The sequence below is a fragment of the Dreissena polymorpha genome, chromosome 16 (genome assembly GCF_020536995.1).
Source record: "Dreissena polymorpha isolate Duluth1 chromosome 16, UMN_Dpol_1.0, whole genome shotgun sequence".
Classification (NCBI taxonomy): Eukaryota; Metazoa; Mollusca; class Bivalvia; order Myida; family Dreissenidae; genus Dreissena; species Dreissena polymorpha.
Genome location: NC_068370.1, coordinates 21771001 through 21784990, shown reverse-complemented (window position 1 = coordinate 21784990; position 13990 = coordinate 21771001). Strand labels below are relative to the sequence as shown.

The following is a 13990-nucleotide window of genomic DNA, read 5'->3' as shown; positions in this document are numbered from 1 at the left end:
TAATCATTAACATATTTTACAGTTTTTAAAACAAATTCAAGGCAACAGATAATTTAATTATGCAATACTTTCTATTTTCTACACCGGATCAGGTCAACTTATATATTTTAAGGGTAAAAAAAAAAAAAAAAAAAAATTTTTTTTTTTTTTTTTTTTCAATTGGGAATATTTTTTTTCAATTGGGAAAAAAACAACCAGATTTGCATTGGGAATGGGGCCGCATTTCGGACCCGTGGCATAGGGCGGAAAAAGCCTGCAATGCCCCCTACTGCGCTTTTATGCCGCACAGCAGCTATTTTAGAAAAAAAGACCTTTGACCTTGAAGGATGACCCTGACCTTTCAAAACTCAAAATGTGCAGCTCCATGAGATACACATACATGCCAAATATCAAGTGGCTATCTTCACTATTACAAAAGTTATGACCAAGGTTAAAGTTTTGGGACAGACAGACACACACAATGCCAACCAGACAGGCCAAAAACAATATACTTCGATCATTTGATCTTTGGGCATACAAATAGAAAATGGTCAATATATGAGATAATAATTTCAAACAAGCACCTTCCTCAAATTACCCTAACCACACATATAATATATATATATATATATTTATAGAACATTAACAAGGTTAAAATTCCTCTGCTTAAGGAACTTGCCCACTAATATTGTTTATTATAAGGCAGGAATATCTCACCGGTCCAGGGTTAAGTTCAACGTCATTTGAAAGAATAAGAAGAAGCTGTGAAGTGTCTACATCTTGTTGGGGCGTCTCGTCAGTGTCTCGTTGGAAAAAGAAGTGGGATGGCACATTGACTTGATCTTCATTTGCGGCATTGTCATCTTGTTGGGGCGTCTCTTCAGTGTCTCGGTGGCAATGGATGTTGGATGGCACGTTGATTTCATCTTCCTATAATAGAATAACCCTTCCTTTAATACAATACTTACTAGAAAAACAAGACTATTGCTAAGCAATGTATGTCCCCTACAGGCTCCACCATTATCAGATTTTTTTTCATTATATATATTTGTTGCCATAGCAACCAGAAATTTTGACGTAGGAACAAAATGAAATGACGTACATAATGTCCATATTGCCATATATCCATGTTTCAAGAAAAAATATGAAGAACTTTTAAAGCTATCGCAGGATCCAGAAAAAGTGACAGACTCACAGAGCGCAAACCATAAGTTCCCTCAGGTTAAACTGTTAGGGGAGAAAAAGTATTATATTTTTTCATTCAAAAACATAGAGTATATTTACATAACATAAAGCTATACAACAATATGTGTTCCATTTAAAAACCTGATTGTAAAGTGTGTCAGGCCTATCAACTTTCCACGATGAATGCTTCCTTATAAAATGGTCGAGCATGGCATCTTCCGATGAACAGCACACCCTGCAGTTTGGGCAATTGTAGCAAGGGACCTAAAAAATACCACTCAGCCTGAGGATTCTAAAATCGCATCTAAGTAATATTTGTGAAAAACTCATGGAAATTGAAACAAAACAAAAACATGTACCACAATTGGTTCATACTTTAGAACATCTTTACATTATAATGAATTCAATACAGGCCCAGGACTGGTCCTGAAAAGCTTGCACATGGAAGACTTACATACACCAAAACCCCGCTTAACAGGTTATTGGTGATAATCAATTATACCTGAATTGTAAGAATACCAACTATTTAGACTAATTTTATAAGGTCCTTTGTGTCGTCTTTAAAGCTTGGTTTTACTGTATTTGTAGAACATCTAAATGACCATACATGAAAGGATGAATGTGTGTTTTAAAGGATCTTCTTGAACAAGTTTTGTTTATCTGACAAGAAAGAATACTTTCTGTCATTGATTTACCTGTTTGTTCTTCTTTTTCGTCATGGTAGGTTTCTCCCTTTTAACCTTACCAGTCTTGACTTCCATCTTCTTGCCTTTCTGAAAAGTTATTATGCTATCAGTCCATATTACCAGTACAAATGCTACAAATTACTACCGGTTATATAATTTGAAAAGCGTATACCTTTGGAGATGATTTGAAATAATGTGAATACATCCCTTTCATTAAATTCATTCTTTTAATGAAAACATAAAATTTGTTTATAGCATTGTGCCATGCTATCAGATCAATTGGCATGCTACATATATATAGTGTCATATAAGCAGGGCAATCATTGTCTTTCATGCTTGAACCAATTATTACTATATTATGATACATAAAAATAGGACACAGATGAATCAAACACACATTCTGCTGATTTATATTAAAATCAAGTAATGAAAATACCTATGAAAGAAATATTTATGTCACTTGTCAAGATGGAAAGTGTTAAAAAGTATGGAGCATATTGTCATAAAATTAGTACCAAGCATAAGCCATTCAACTTGTATGCAGGCAGGAAAACAGCCACATCTTCAGTAATGTCAAGGTAAACAAATCCACTGCAGCATGACCTTTAATGCATGACGAAAAAACAGGATCATTAATGCAGTGTCTGTGAATGCACAATCATGTAAAATTAATATTCATTCAGGCTAAAAATTGCCATCCAGTAAAAAAGGGAAACTATGTCTAAACTATATTTTTGTTGTCCCGGACAATATTGGACGACCACTAATTCCAATGACAGTCAATATAAAACTAACAAAACGATTAAACCTATTTGACATGAAACTAACAAGAGAGTTACTGCAGTAATAGCATTCATGCAGCAAGTTTTAATATAAAACAAGAGCATCGCATAACGGGTGCTACGCTTGGCTGCGAAAGCTTGTCAGATTTTTTTTTAAAGGTCACAGTGTCCTTGACCTTTGACCTAGTGACCCAAAATGGGTGTGGTGTGTAGAACTCATCAAGGTGCATATACATATGAAGTTTCAAAGTTGAAGGTGGAAGCACTTTGATTTTAGAGCCAATGATAAGGTTTTAGCATGACGCCGGCGGACGACGAGCAGGCTATGACAATACCTAGGGTTTTCTCCGAAAACAGCCTCGCTAATAAATATTGTTCGGGTGTCTAAAAATAAAGCAACAATGAGTGCCTTATGTTGGCATATGTTTATGTTGTATGTAATTTCATTAAGAACGGTGATTTTTATGTAACTAGTTAAGAATGCATTACATTTATGTATATATAGGTTAACAACAGCTGTCACCATAGGATGACTTATGCCCCCTATAAACGCTTGATAGAAGTTGAGCTTTTTTCGAAACCTAAACGCAGACCCTAAGTTCAAGGTCAAGGTCACAGGGGTAAAAATTTGTGTGCGCATGGTAAGGCTTTGTCCATATACACATGCATGCCAAATATGAAGTTGCTATCTGAAGCGACATAGAAGTTATGAGCATTTTTCGAAACCTAAACGTAAAGTGTCACAGACAGATCACTATATGCCCTCCTTCGGCGGCATAAAAAGATGTGCCAGAAATTAATGACTTAAAGGATATAATACATGTAAATGTTAACAAATAGATTTTTTCAACGAAAGCAAAAAAAAACAAAACAAAATGCACCAAACAAGCTTCCTATTCCTTGATAACATGTATAAATCTGCATTTATTTACTGTGCTTTCCCTATCGGTATTTTATGGCTATTTATTTCACACAGATTTCACTACCAGTAACATGATGATGAATAAAAACAAGAGCACCGCATAGCAGGTGCCAACGCTCGGCTGCAGGTGCAGTTTATTTTTTTTAAGAGTTCACAGTGATCTTGACCTTTGACCTAGTGACACAAAAAAGGGTGTGGCATGTATAACTCATCAAGGTGCAGCTACATATGAAGTTTCAAAGTTATAGGTGGAAGCACATAAAACATTGTGGCATTTCTTTTCCAACTGAAACAATTAACAAATGCATGTACATGCAAACAAAAAAGTCAACAATAACAAATGCACCAATCAAGCTTTATATACCTTGTGTGGCATTTCTTTGCCAACTGAAACAATTTACACATGCATGTACAGACATGGCATAAGTGCAAAACCTCATCCACCAAAGTTGACCATTTTGAAAAATAACAACAATTATATAATAATATGCAGAATACAACAGAAAGGAAATATGTCCTCAAAATAATAACACTAATATGGTCTTTACTTATATTTTACTTTCAAAATAAGTTTGGTTGTTGTTGTTTTTTTTCAACAAAAAAACCCCTAGTTTTAAGAACCAGTAGGACATTTCCACAATGAAACAGTGAGGGTTATCTGAAATTAACGGTATTTTTTACCTTCTTTCCATATCTTTTGGTATTTCTGGTTGCAGACCTCTTAGCTCTGGCTGTGACAACCTGAGAATGAATTGTGTGTGTGAAAATATGGAAAACAAAATTATATAAACTAACTAGTTTATCTTTTATACAATTACAGAATGTTATGTTCTGATATAACTGAATGGTTATGACATCAACTCTGTGGTCTGGCTTTCACACAAAGACATCTGTTGAACTTTTTATGTTTACCACTTAATGACAAACAATGCCTTAGATGATTAAAGGCATTGCTTTAGAAGTATATGACCTGCAGTCCAACTATTGCCTTACAGCTACCAATAATGAAGGGCATTTATTATTATGGTGCTGATCAGGGGCAAAAAGGCGAGGCTAAAAAGAGACATGACAGGGTGCCCAGCTTAACGGCTCTAGACATAACATTAATTTATAGGCTGTAACAAGCCATATGAGCAATCAATACTGGATTGCAATCACTTTATAAATGTTCATTAAAAATGATGAAATATCTGTACGATTAAATGCATAGAAAAGTTACAGTTATTTTATGTGTCTGAGACTTAATGTCCCTGGGAACTGGTACTTCACTTGCATCCACCTTGTCTTGAATCTCTGGTTGAGCTCCCTACAATTTATTTAACCATAATACAGGTATTATACATTTTTTTAAACGGCTTATTTTATTCAAAAATATAAACATTACAGCAAAATCAAACTGTTATGAATATTTGTAGGTGGAAGCGCTTTGATTTTAGAGCCAATGTTAAGGTTTTAGCCTGATGCGGAATTGCAGTTTTGTGCATAAATCACATTTGCTTATGGCTCATAAATGCAGTCCACTTTGTTGTAGCACTAAACTCACAGTCTGCACAATATCCGAAAAGAGTGCTATGGTGCTGTCATGCTCCTGAACCGGTACTTCCGTGGCTGAGAGAGCTGGCCATTCTGTAGGATCTTGAACAGCAGCCTCCACACACAGCTGGTTTGGCAGGTCGTCCTGTATGGATGCTAAACACCTCCTAGCCCCTTCAGCACTCAGATGTAGTCCATCATGGGTCAAGTACAGGGACTTCTTAAAATTAAATTTTGATTATAGATAGTTACCGTACCAATTTGTTTTAAACATAACTAAGATATTAAAGCAGCAAATTCAATGAACTGGTTTCCCTCAACGAATGAAAAAATATTTTAGTTTCAATCAATTAGAGTGTACAACTCTGAACTGACCAAAATGATCATCCTGACGAAACTTATGCAAGAACTACTAAAGAAATGATAATACATGTTTATTTTTTAATTTCATTAACTTCCAGATTACAGCACAAACAGATATCTTTAATTATGGGGCTTTACGTCTAGAGCTGAAACCAACAAAACGTGCAAGTGTACCACCTCAAAGTAATACATCTATTTTAAAATTCATGATATTTCATGTAAAAGTTATTAAGAAACCAGTAATTGCAACAAAACTGCTCAATGAGTCAATTTTCACTAATTAAGGGGGCATATCTCTTGAGCAAAGAAGGATGTCTGAACAGAATTTGGGATTGGTCCACCGCAGTATAATGATGCATATATTTATTTAAAGTTTCATGATGATGAAATTCCATGCAACAGTTGCTGAGAAACTTCCTATTTCACTCTAGATCTTTCCCTATACCTGTTTAGTTGCTCCATAGTCCATGTATCTCACAGAAGGCACATGGTGACTCAGTTCCCACAGCATGCTGTTTGCGCTCCTTATCCACTGGCAGTAGTTCCTCAACTGTGCCCCTGAGAGTGGCCATCGGGGAAACATTCTCACATCAAAATCGCGTGGAAGAATCTCGCAAAGCACCACGTGTATTTCAGTGCACACACTGAATACAACATCAAGGATCTCTGTCACACAACTAAAAATAACAAGCAAATTCATTGAATTGATATACCCTGCCAATATGCTTCTGGACACAAAAGTGTTATATTTGACACTAAAGAAGCATTTTTTAAGAAACAAAGGGCCATAACTCTGCTATTAACAGATGGTGTACGATGCCATTGGGCGTGCATCATACTCTTATCCATATATATACTCATACCAAGCTTCAATGAAATTCGCCAAAGCACTTCCAAGATATGGCTCCGGACACAAAAGTTCTGGACGGACAGATGGAAAGACGGACGGACAGACAACCCCAAAACAATATCCCTCCTCCTATGGCGAGGGATAATAAGAAAATGGTATTAGTTGCTCATTGTATTATCTTCCCATCACAAACAATTATTAACAAGAGATGTGTTCGTCAGAAACACAATGCCCCCTATTGCGCCGCTTTGTGGGTTTTTTTTACCTTTGACCTTGAAGGATGACCTTGAACTTCCACCACTCAAAATGTGCAGCTTCATGAGATACACGTGCACACCAAATATCAAGTTGCTATCTTCAATATTGAAAAAGTTATGGCCAATGTTAAAGTTTTCGGACGGACAGACGTCATATATTTGACATTTGACCTTGAAGGATGACCTTGACCTTTCACCACTCAAAATGTTCAGCTCCATGAGGTACACACGCATGCCAAATATCAAGTTTCTATCTTCAATATTGCAAAAGTTATGGCCAACGTTGAAGGTTTTTTTTCCCGACGGACGGACAGACTGAGACACATACTGACTTCTATGTGCCACCCTACTGGGGGCATAAAAAGTTACAAACAACTACAAAAATATTTGAGAAACTAACTTAACTAATTTATTTCATTAAAATGCCAATCCAAAAAAATCTAAAAAGAAAGTTGATCAAGCTCATTTTTATTCATGCTGCTAAGCTGTTCAGTGGCGGATCCAGGGTTTCTTGTTAGGGGGTTGGTGTGGACATTCAATAATACAGGCCAATGTAAAAGCATAATGGTGTAGAGAATGTGGTGTCCGCCTAGTGATAGGGAGTTAGGAGGTTCTCATTATCTTCTCCATAAACACCAAGTTCTGGTTCTTCCCAGGAACAGACTCGAGTGTCTCAATAAGCATAGTGCGTTCGCTGCAATAAAGCTAAGGTAAATAGGTTAAATAAAAACTAAAACTGAAAAATTACTGTTCAACATACCGGTAGAAATCGCTATCCTTGCAGCAAACATCGTTAGAGCCAAGATGCAGGTACAGTATGTCGTAACAACCTGACATCAGCTCTTGATGCAGCAGCTTTCTAAAGCCCTTCCGGTCAGACACATACTTTGCACCTGCATAGTAAAATAAGATCTTCCATTTGGAATTGGTTTTCATTTGCAATAATTTTTCTTGAGTTGTCATTTGTTATTGAATATTATGTAAAATAGTCATCATTGCTATGTTCGAGACAAGCAAGCTTATCTTTGTTAATATTTATCTAACTTGTTCTGTGTTGCGTCAAATTTCAGGATTTGCAATCTTTTTTCCCATTTTGGTTACAGCAGAAAGGGTATTTTTCTTGATTACATAATACATGTTTTATCAGTGTAATAATATACATGACGTGTACATGTAAATACCATGAAACTGTCAGGGTAAAATATCTTTTTGGGTATTAAAGCAGTATTCAGTGGAGTTTTAAGCATTTCTTAAAAAACAAGAGATGCGTTTGTTGGAAACACAATGCCCCCTATTGCACCGCTTTGAAGCCATCTACATGTATTCAAACTTTGACCTTGAAGGATGACCTTGACCTTTCACCACTCAAAAATGTGCAGCTCCATGAGATACACATGCATGCCAAATATCTAGTTGCTATCAAGGATGACCTTGACCTTTCATCACTCAAGATGTGCAGCTCCATGAGATATACATGCATGCCAAATATCAAGTTGCTATCTTCAATATTTAAACAGTTATGGCCAATGTTAAAATTTTCAGACAGATGGAATATTTGACATTTGACCTTGAAGAATGACGTTGATTTTCACCTTTGACCACTCAAAATATTCAGCTTTAAGAGATACACATGCATAATTTTTTTTCAAGTTGCTATCTTCAATATTTAAAAAGTTATGGCCAATGTTAAAGTTTTCGGACAGACGGAATATTTGACATTTGACCTTGACCTTTCATCACTCAAAATGTTCAGCTCCAGGAGATACCCATGCATGCCAAATATCAAGTTGCTATCATCAATAGTGAACAAGTTATGGCCAATGTTAAAGTTTTCGGATGGACAGACAGATGCCATATATTAGACATTTGACCTTCACCTTTCACCACTCAAAATGTTCAGCTCCAGGAGATACACATACATGCCAAATATCAAATTGATATCATCAATAGTGAAAAAGTTATGGCCAATGTTAAAGTTTTCGGACGGATGGACAGATGCCATATATAAGACATTTGACCTTGAAGGATGACCTTGACCTTCACCTTTCACCACTCAAAATGTGCAGCTCAATGAGATGCACATGCATGCCAAATATCACGGTGCTATGTTAAATATTGAAAAAGTTATGACCATTAAAGTGTTCGGACGGATGGACAGACAGACTGACGGTTCAACTGCTATATGCCATCTTACCGGGGGCATAAAAACAATTATTTGGTACACAAAGCTTCAAATAAATATTAAAATTAGCAACCTTTTTTCCAAAGGCAGCAACAAACACAGCAGGGCTAGATTGAACTTTACCGGTACGCAGTTGTTTACAACCATCGACAAAGCGGGGGTTTGGGGGCGACAGCCCCCGATACTAAAGAAATATATAGGATAATAAGGCGTTGCGTAAGTTGTTATTTGTTAGGTGTTAAGGGTTAGAGTACGCTGTTTGATGTTAAGTGTTGCGTATTGGTAAAGTTCAATCGTCCGTCTAATTATTTGGACTAGTTCTTCACCTGAAACAGAATAAACAAAAGGCTTCCCGGCAAAGGACATCGTTCCGCGAACCCTGTGGAAGTTTAAAAACTCAAAATACAACACGACAACAAACAAACGCCCGAATTCAAATACAATCCGAACCTGGATTTTCCAAACAAGTTTAAGTTAACAACGTTCAGTTTTTAAATAGGTAACGTCGCGAAATCAAATTACAAATTCTAAACGAGCACTTTCAAACGATTAAATGTCACGCAACGCGGTTCTCTTAAACTGCAACGTAGTCTCTGGTCAACAACAGCTGTTTTATAGTATGTAAGCTTTGGTCAGTATAAAATACTGTCGAGAATAAAATTCTCTGGACTCTCTGAAAACCCTTGTTAAACAAGTTCAAATCAGAAAGGGAGATCACCACCACTTACTATAGCCTATCCTCTCCCCTGATTCAAGATCAGTGTTCTGATTGGCCAAAATGATTTGGGCGACCGTGGACCAACAGGCCTCTGATAAAGTCGAAAAACACACAAATAATTAAGGTAGCGCACCACTAATGATTTCCCGCGATTTATTTTACGATCATTGCCGATCTTCAATGATCGGTTATTTCCGAGAGATGCATTTTATTTTTTTCAAAGTTCGAATTTTGTTATATGTTTACGTAATTCCTATAGAATACATTATTTTCACAATAAATATTGACTTTGATCCAAATATCATCTGAAAAAATACGATTTCGCGATTTCTTCAAATATTGGTTCGAATCCTGCCGACATCGCATACTTTTTGCGACACGTTTTATTTCTTTTCTAACGTAATTTGATTTAATGTAGCATATATATTATGTTTTTTGTTTAATATGTTGAAATTTTTATGCACATCCTTCAATTTTTATACGTTCGTATAAAATACGGGACGTATTATGTGAAACCCCTTGGCGGCGGGCGGCGGGCGGCGGGCGGAAGGCATCACTTTGTCCGGACTCTAATTCAAATTGTATTCATCCGATCTTCACCAAACTTGGTCAGCAGTTGCATCTAGTTGATATCTAGGCCAAGTTCGAATATGGGTCATGCCGGGTCAAAAACTAGGTCATAGGGTCAATAAGTGCATTTTCAAAGGGGCCACTTTGTCCGGACTCTATTTCAAATTGTATTCATCCGATCTTCACCAAACTTGGTCAGCAGTTGCATCTAGTTGATATATAGGCCAAGTTCGAATATGGGTCATGCCGGGTCAAAAACTAGGTCATAGGGTCAATTAGTGCATTTTCAACGGCGCCACTTTGTCCGGACTCTAATTCAAATTGTATTCATCCGATCTTCACCAAACTTGGTCAGCAGTTGCATCTAGTTGATATCTAGGCCAAGTTCGAATATGGGTCATGCCGGGTCAAAAACTAGGTCATAGGGTCAATAAGTGCATTTTCAAAGGGGCCACTTTGTCCGGACTCTATTTCAAATTGTATTCATCCGATCTTCACCAAACTTGGTCAGCAGTTGCATCTAGTTGATATATAGGCCAAGTTCGAATATGGGTCATGCCGGGTCAAAAACTAGGTCATAGGGTCAATTAGTGCATTTTCAACGGCGCCACTTTGTCCGGACTCTAATTCAAATTGTATTCATCCGATCTTCACCAAACTTGGTCAGTAGTTGCATCTAGTTGATATCTAGGTCAAGTCCGAATATGGGTCATGCTGGGTTAAAAACTAGGTCACTGGGTCACTTAGTGCATTTCAAGGATTTAGCATGGTGTCCGCTCTCTAATTGAAGTATTTTTCATCCGATCTTCACCGAATTCGGTCAGAAGTTGTGTCTAAATGATATCTAGGTCAAGAACAAATATGTGTCTTGGCGGGTCAAAAAATAGGTCACAAGGTCACTTAATGAATTTCAAGCGTTTAGCATGGTGTCCGCTCTCTACTTGAAGTAGTTTTCATCTGATCTTCACTGAATTTGGTCAGAAGTTGAGTCTAAATGATATCTAGGTCAAGAACAAATATGGGTCTTGCTGGGTCAAAAACTAGGTCACTTAATGCATTTCAAGCATTTAGCATGGTGTCCGCTCTCTAATTGAAGTAGTTTTCATCCTGTCTTTACCAAATTTGGTCAGAAGTTGTGTCTAATTGATATCTAGGTCAAGTTCAAATATGTGCTGCTTAATTTTCAAAAATATATCATTTTGCCACTCAAATGGTAAAGCTATCAAGTTGTCCAAAACCTTCAAACGGGCGTATCTTGTGACAGTTTGGCACTCTTGTTAAAATTAAAACAACCTTATGGCTAAATTGGGTGATTTACTGCTAAAAATACGAATGATGCATGTTGCATTTTTGTTTTTATTTCAAAAAGTAAACGGTAAATCTGTCTATTTCTTGGTATTTTTGCTGTATATAGTGTTTCTATAAAAACTATGTTCAAAATATAACTTAAATGATACTATTTTGAATTTTATGACACTTTGTTTTTAACCAACCCGATTTTTATTTGGCTGAAATCACTTACATTTCATGGCGCTCTTCCATAGATAAAAATTTGTAAAAAATAAATGTCTGTAAAAGAATACTTATTTCATCTTGTTTATATTTTAAACACCGTCACTGCATCTATACACACCAACAGCATGTCCATATTTGGAAATTTGAATGAATTATGGAACTTTTATATAGCCCAGGGGTGAAAATAAACTGTACAAAAGCTGAGCGTAGGGTGGTTTTGAAAAAAACGGTATATTTTTTTTTTAAGCATGGAAAGCCTACCTACAAATTTGCATGTAGTTCAGTGAAATGATGCTGATTAAGAAAATAATTAATTAGATTATATTTGGATATGTGCCCATTAGAGGTGCGCTACCTTAACCTAAAAAACAGTCGCCCTACCCGGTTATGGCATGGTGTAATAATCATACATAACGGAATATGTGTTGACGGAATGTTATAGATATTATAAATACATACGTCATTACGTTGTATACAAACGTTGTGCGAATTTCTTACCGTATTTATAGAGATTTAGTCATATCTACATAACTAGTAAAAGCCATCAATCGAAACGATTATCATCTAACACTGATGTGTTTTTTTTTAATTGACATGAACATTCAAGTAGGTAAACTCTTTGATCATAGTTTCACATTCTGCTTATCGGTTTCATGCACGATATATTGTTTTACTTTATGTAGTATAATGACGTCTGAAATGGTCAAAAGATATGTACATGAGTTTCAATTGGCAATTATATGCATTTTAATGACAGAGTAACGAAAAAAAAAGCTCGAGTTCTTTGTTATTTTATTAATGCATTTTTAGTGAAAGAGCACCTTCCGTTATCCATCCTCTATATAAATATCCTTTTATTTTGACTTTCATATGGTTACATAATTTTAGAGATATTCAAGTATAAATTAGCCTCTGACATCCAAGTAGAAATGCTTTTTCGAGGAAACATGACCCAGGACCTGATAACCAAGAGGCGTGTACGCAAAAAAGGTCAAGATAAGCCCTTTGTTGAACGCATTACGAATAATCCAACCATCAATTCAATCATCGAAAGTGCTATCAACCCATCCATCCGCTTATCTAACCATCCACCTGCCTATCCAAACGTTCATTTGTATATACAAACTCCCATCCATCCAATCATCAATCTTTCTATCAAACCATTAATCTACCCATATTAACACCAATCCACCTATCAAACCAAATACCCACTTACTCCACTACACATTTATAAAACCATCTGTTTACCTATCGAACCACGACTTCACCTATCCACATTCCAACCGACAATCAACATACCTCTCTTACACCACATTCTCCCATCAAACAATTCACTTACCTATCCAATCATCAACCACCTATTTAGCCATGCATCCACATTTCCAACCCTTCATCCACCAATTTAACCATCCATTTATCAGGGGGAATGCGAAAACTGGAGCTTACTGGATTTAAGTGAGGTTAGTTGGAACTTACTTTCAAGAATGTGTCGTATTCGTATTTTTCGTGAATGACTAGCGTTTATTTCACCCGGTAAGCCACTGTATACTTATATTTCTGCATATGTCTTTCGGCCCTACGGTATTTGTGTTTCCCTCGGGTTTTTGTTTCAAGATCGGAGACGTCGGGATAAAAAGTTATTGAATGAAAACCGTCCACGAATCGTTTGTCTTCTGAATCATCTTACGAGAAAATGGATGTACACATATCATTTTCTCTTATAATTCACAGTTATTATCTTTCCATTCACAAACCCACCTATTAACTTATCCACCGACCATGTTTCATCTCCCCATCTATCAATCCAGCAGTCTATCCAAATGTAAACCAAGAACGTTATTATTATTTAAAAAAATATGGTTTCACTCGTTAGATATAGATTGTATCAACGTAAAACAGTCCGTACTTATGTCATACAAAAACGTTTAATATACAAACAATTTTTTTTAAACGATTAGATCTGCAAAATCACGATCAACGAAATTTGCTTCATCACTTCAACACCGATCCACTTTCTAAATTCTAGAAAACGATGACTATGTTAAAAATATAACTTATGGTGTTTTGTTTTAATTTCGTTTTCTTACAACAAAAACAACACGAAATAATACCCCACACACGCATACAGCTTAAAATGCTAATAATTGTATTTTAGTTAATTTTAATTATTGTCTTAAATGTGTACATTAGTCACAAATACCTAAAAAATCAATCAACTTACCTTGAAAAGCAAGGAAATCGATAAAATTGAACGTAAACTGAACAATTTTTAAGAGAGCTAATAACACGTCTCTCGCCGGATTTTTTCCTGTTCCTAAGGGCGTCTTTTTAATTGAATTCGGATTGCCACCGGAGCGCCAAAACCACGAGGCGTTTACTAAAAAGGTACTTGGTTGAAACGAATTACGAACGGTGGATGACTTTGCCTGGCATGGCATCCCCGATATG

At 36.2% G+C, this 13990-nt stretch overlaps 1 protein-coding gene and 1 long non-coding RNA gene across 13 annotated transcripts in view; one reads left to right on the top strand and one right to left on the bottom strand.

The window, feature by feature from the left end:
- The window catches only part of LOC127863007 (uncharacterized), a 32092-nt gene extending 22544 nt beyond the window's left edge, over positions 1 to 9548 (bottom strand). For 5 of the 12 annotated variants that reach the window (XM_052402356.1, XM_052402345.1, XM_052402346.1 and 2 more), the window contains exons 1-11: positions 9066 to 9548; positions 7318 to 7450; positions 5896 to 6127; positions 5098 to 5307; positions 4774 to 4860; positions 4236 to 4295; positions 3919 to 3941; positions 2366 to 2453; positions 1860 to 1937; positions 1306 to 1428; positions 697 to 909 (exon numbers count right to left, since the gene is read on the bottom strand). In XM_052402356.1, coding sequence (XP_052258316.1) covers positions 697 to 909; positions 1306 to 1428; positions 1860 to 1937; positions 2366 to 2453; positions 3919 to 3941; positions 4236 to 4295; positions 4774 to 4860; positions 5098 to 5307; positions 5896 to 6127; positions 7318 to 7450; positions 9066 to 9105 — 1287 coding nt within the window. In that variant the 5' untranslated portion in view covers positions 9106 to 9548. Of the gene's footprint in view, positions 1 to 696; positions 910 to 1305; positions 1429 to 1859; positions 1938 to 2365; positions 2454 to 3918; positions 3942 to 4235; positions 4296 to 4773; positions 4861 to 5097; positions 5308 to 5895; positions 6128 to 7317; positions 7451 to 8812 lie in introns of those variants that run through there. The other 7 variants (XM_052402348.1, XM_052402350.1, XM_052402351.1 and 4 more) reach the window with 7 other exon arrangements.
- A 401-nt stretch (positions 9549 to 9949) lies between these two features.
- On the top strand, positions 9950 to 11202 carry LOC127862721 (uncharacterized). Its single transcript, XR_008040738.1, has 2 exons — positions 9950 to 10133; positions 10290 to 11202. It is a non-coding gene; the product is annotated as an uncharacterized LOC127862721 (long non-coding RNA).
- The last annotated feature ends 2788 nt before the right edge of the window (positions 11203 to 13990 follow it).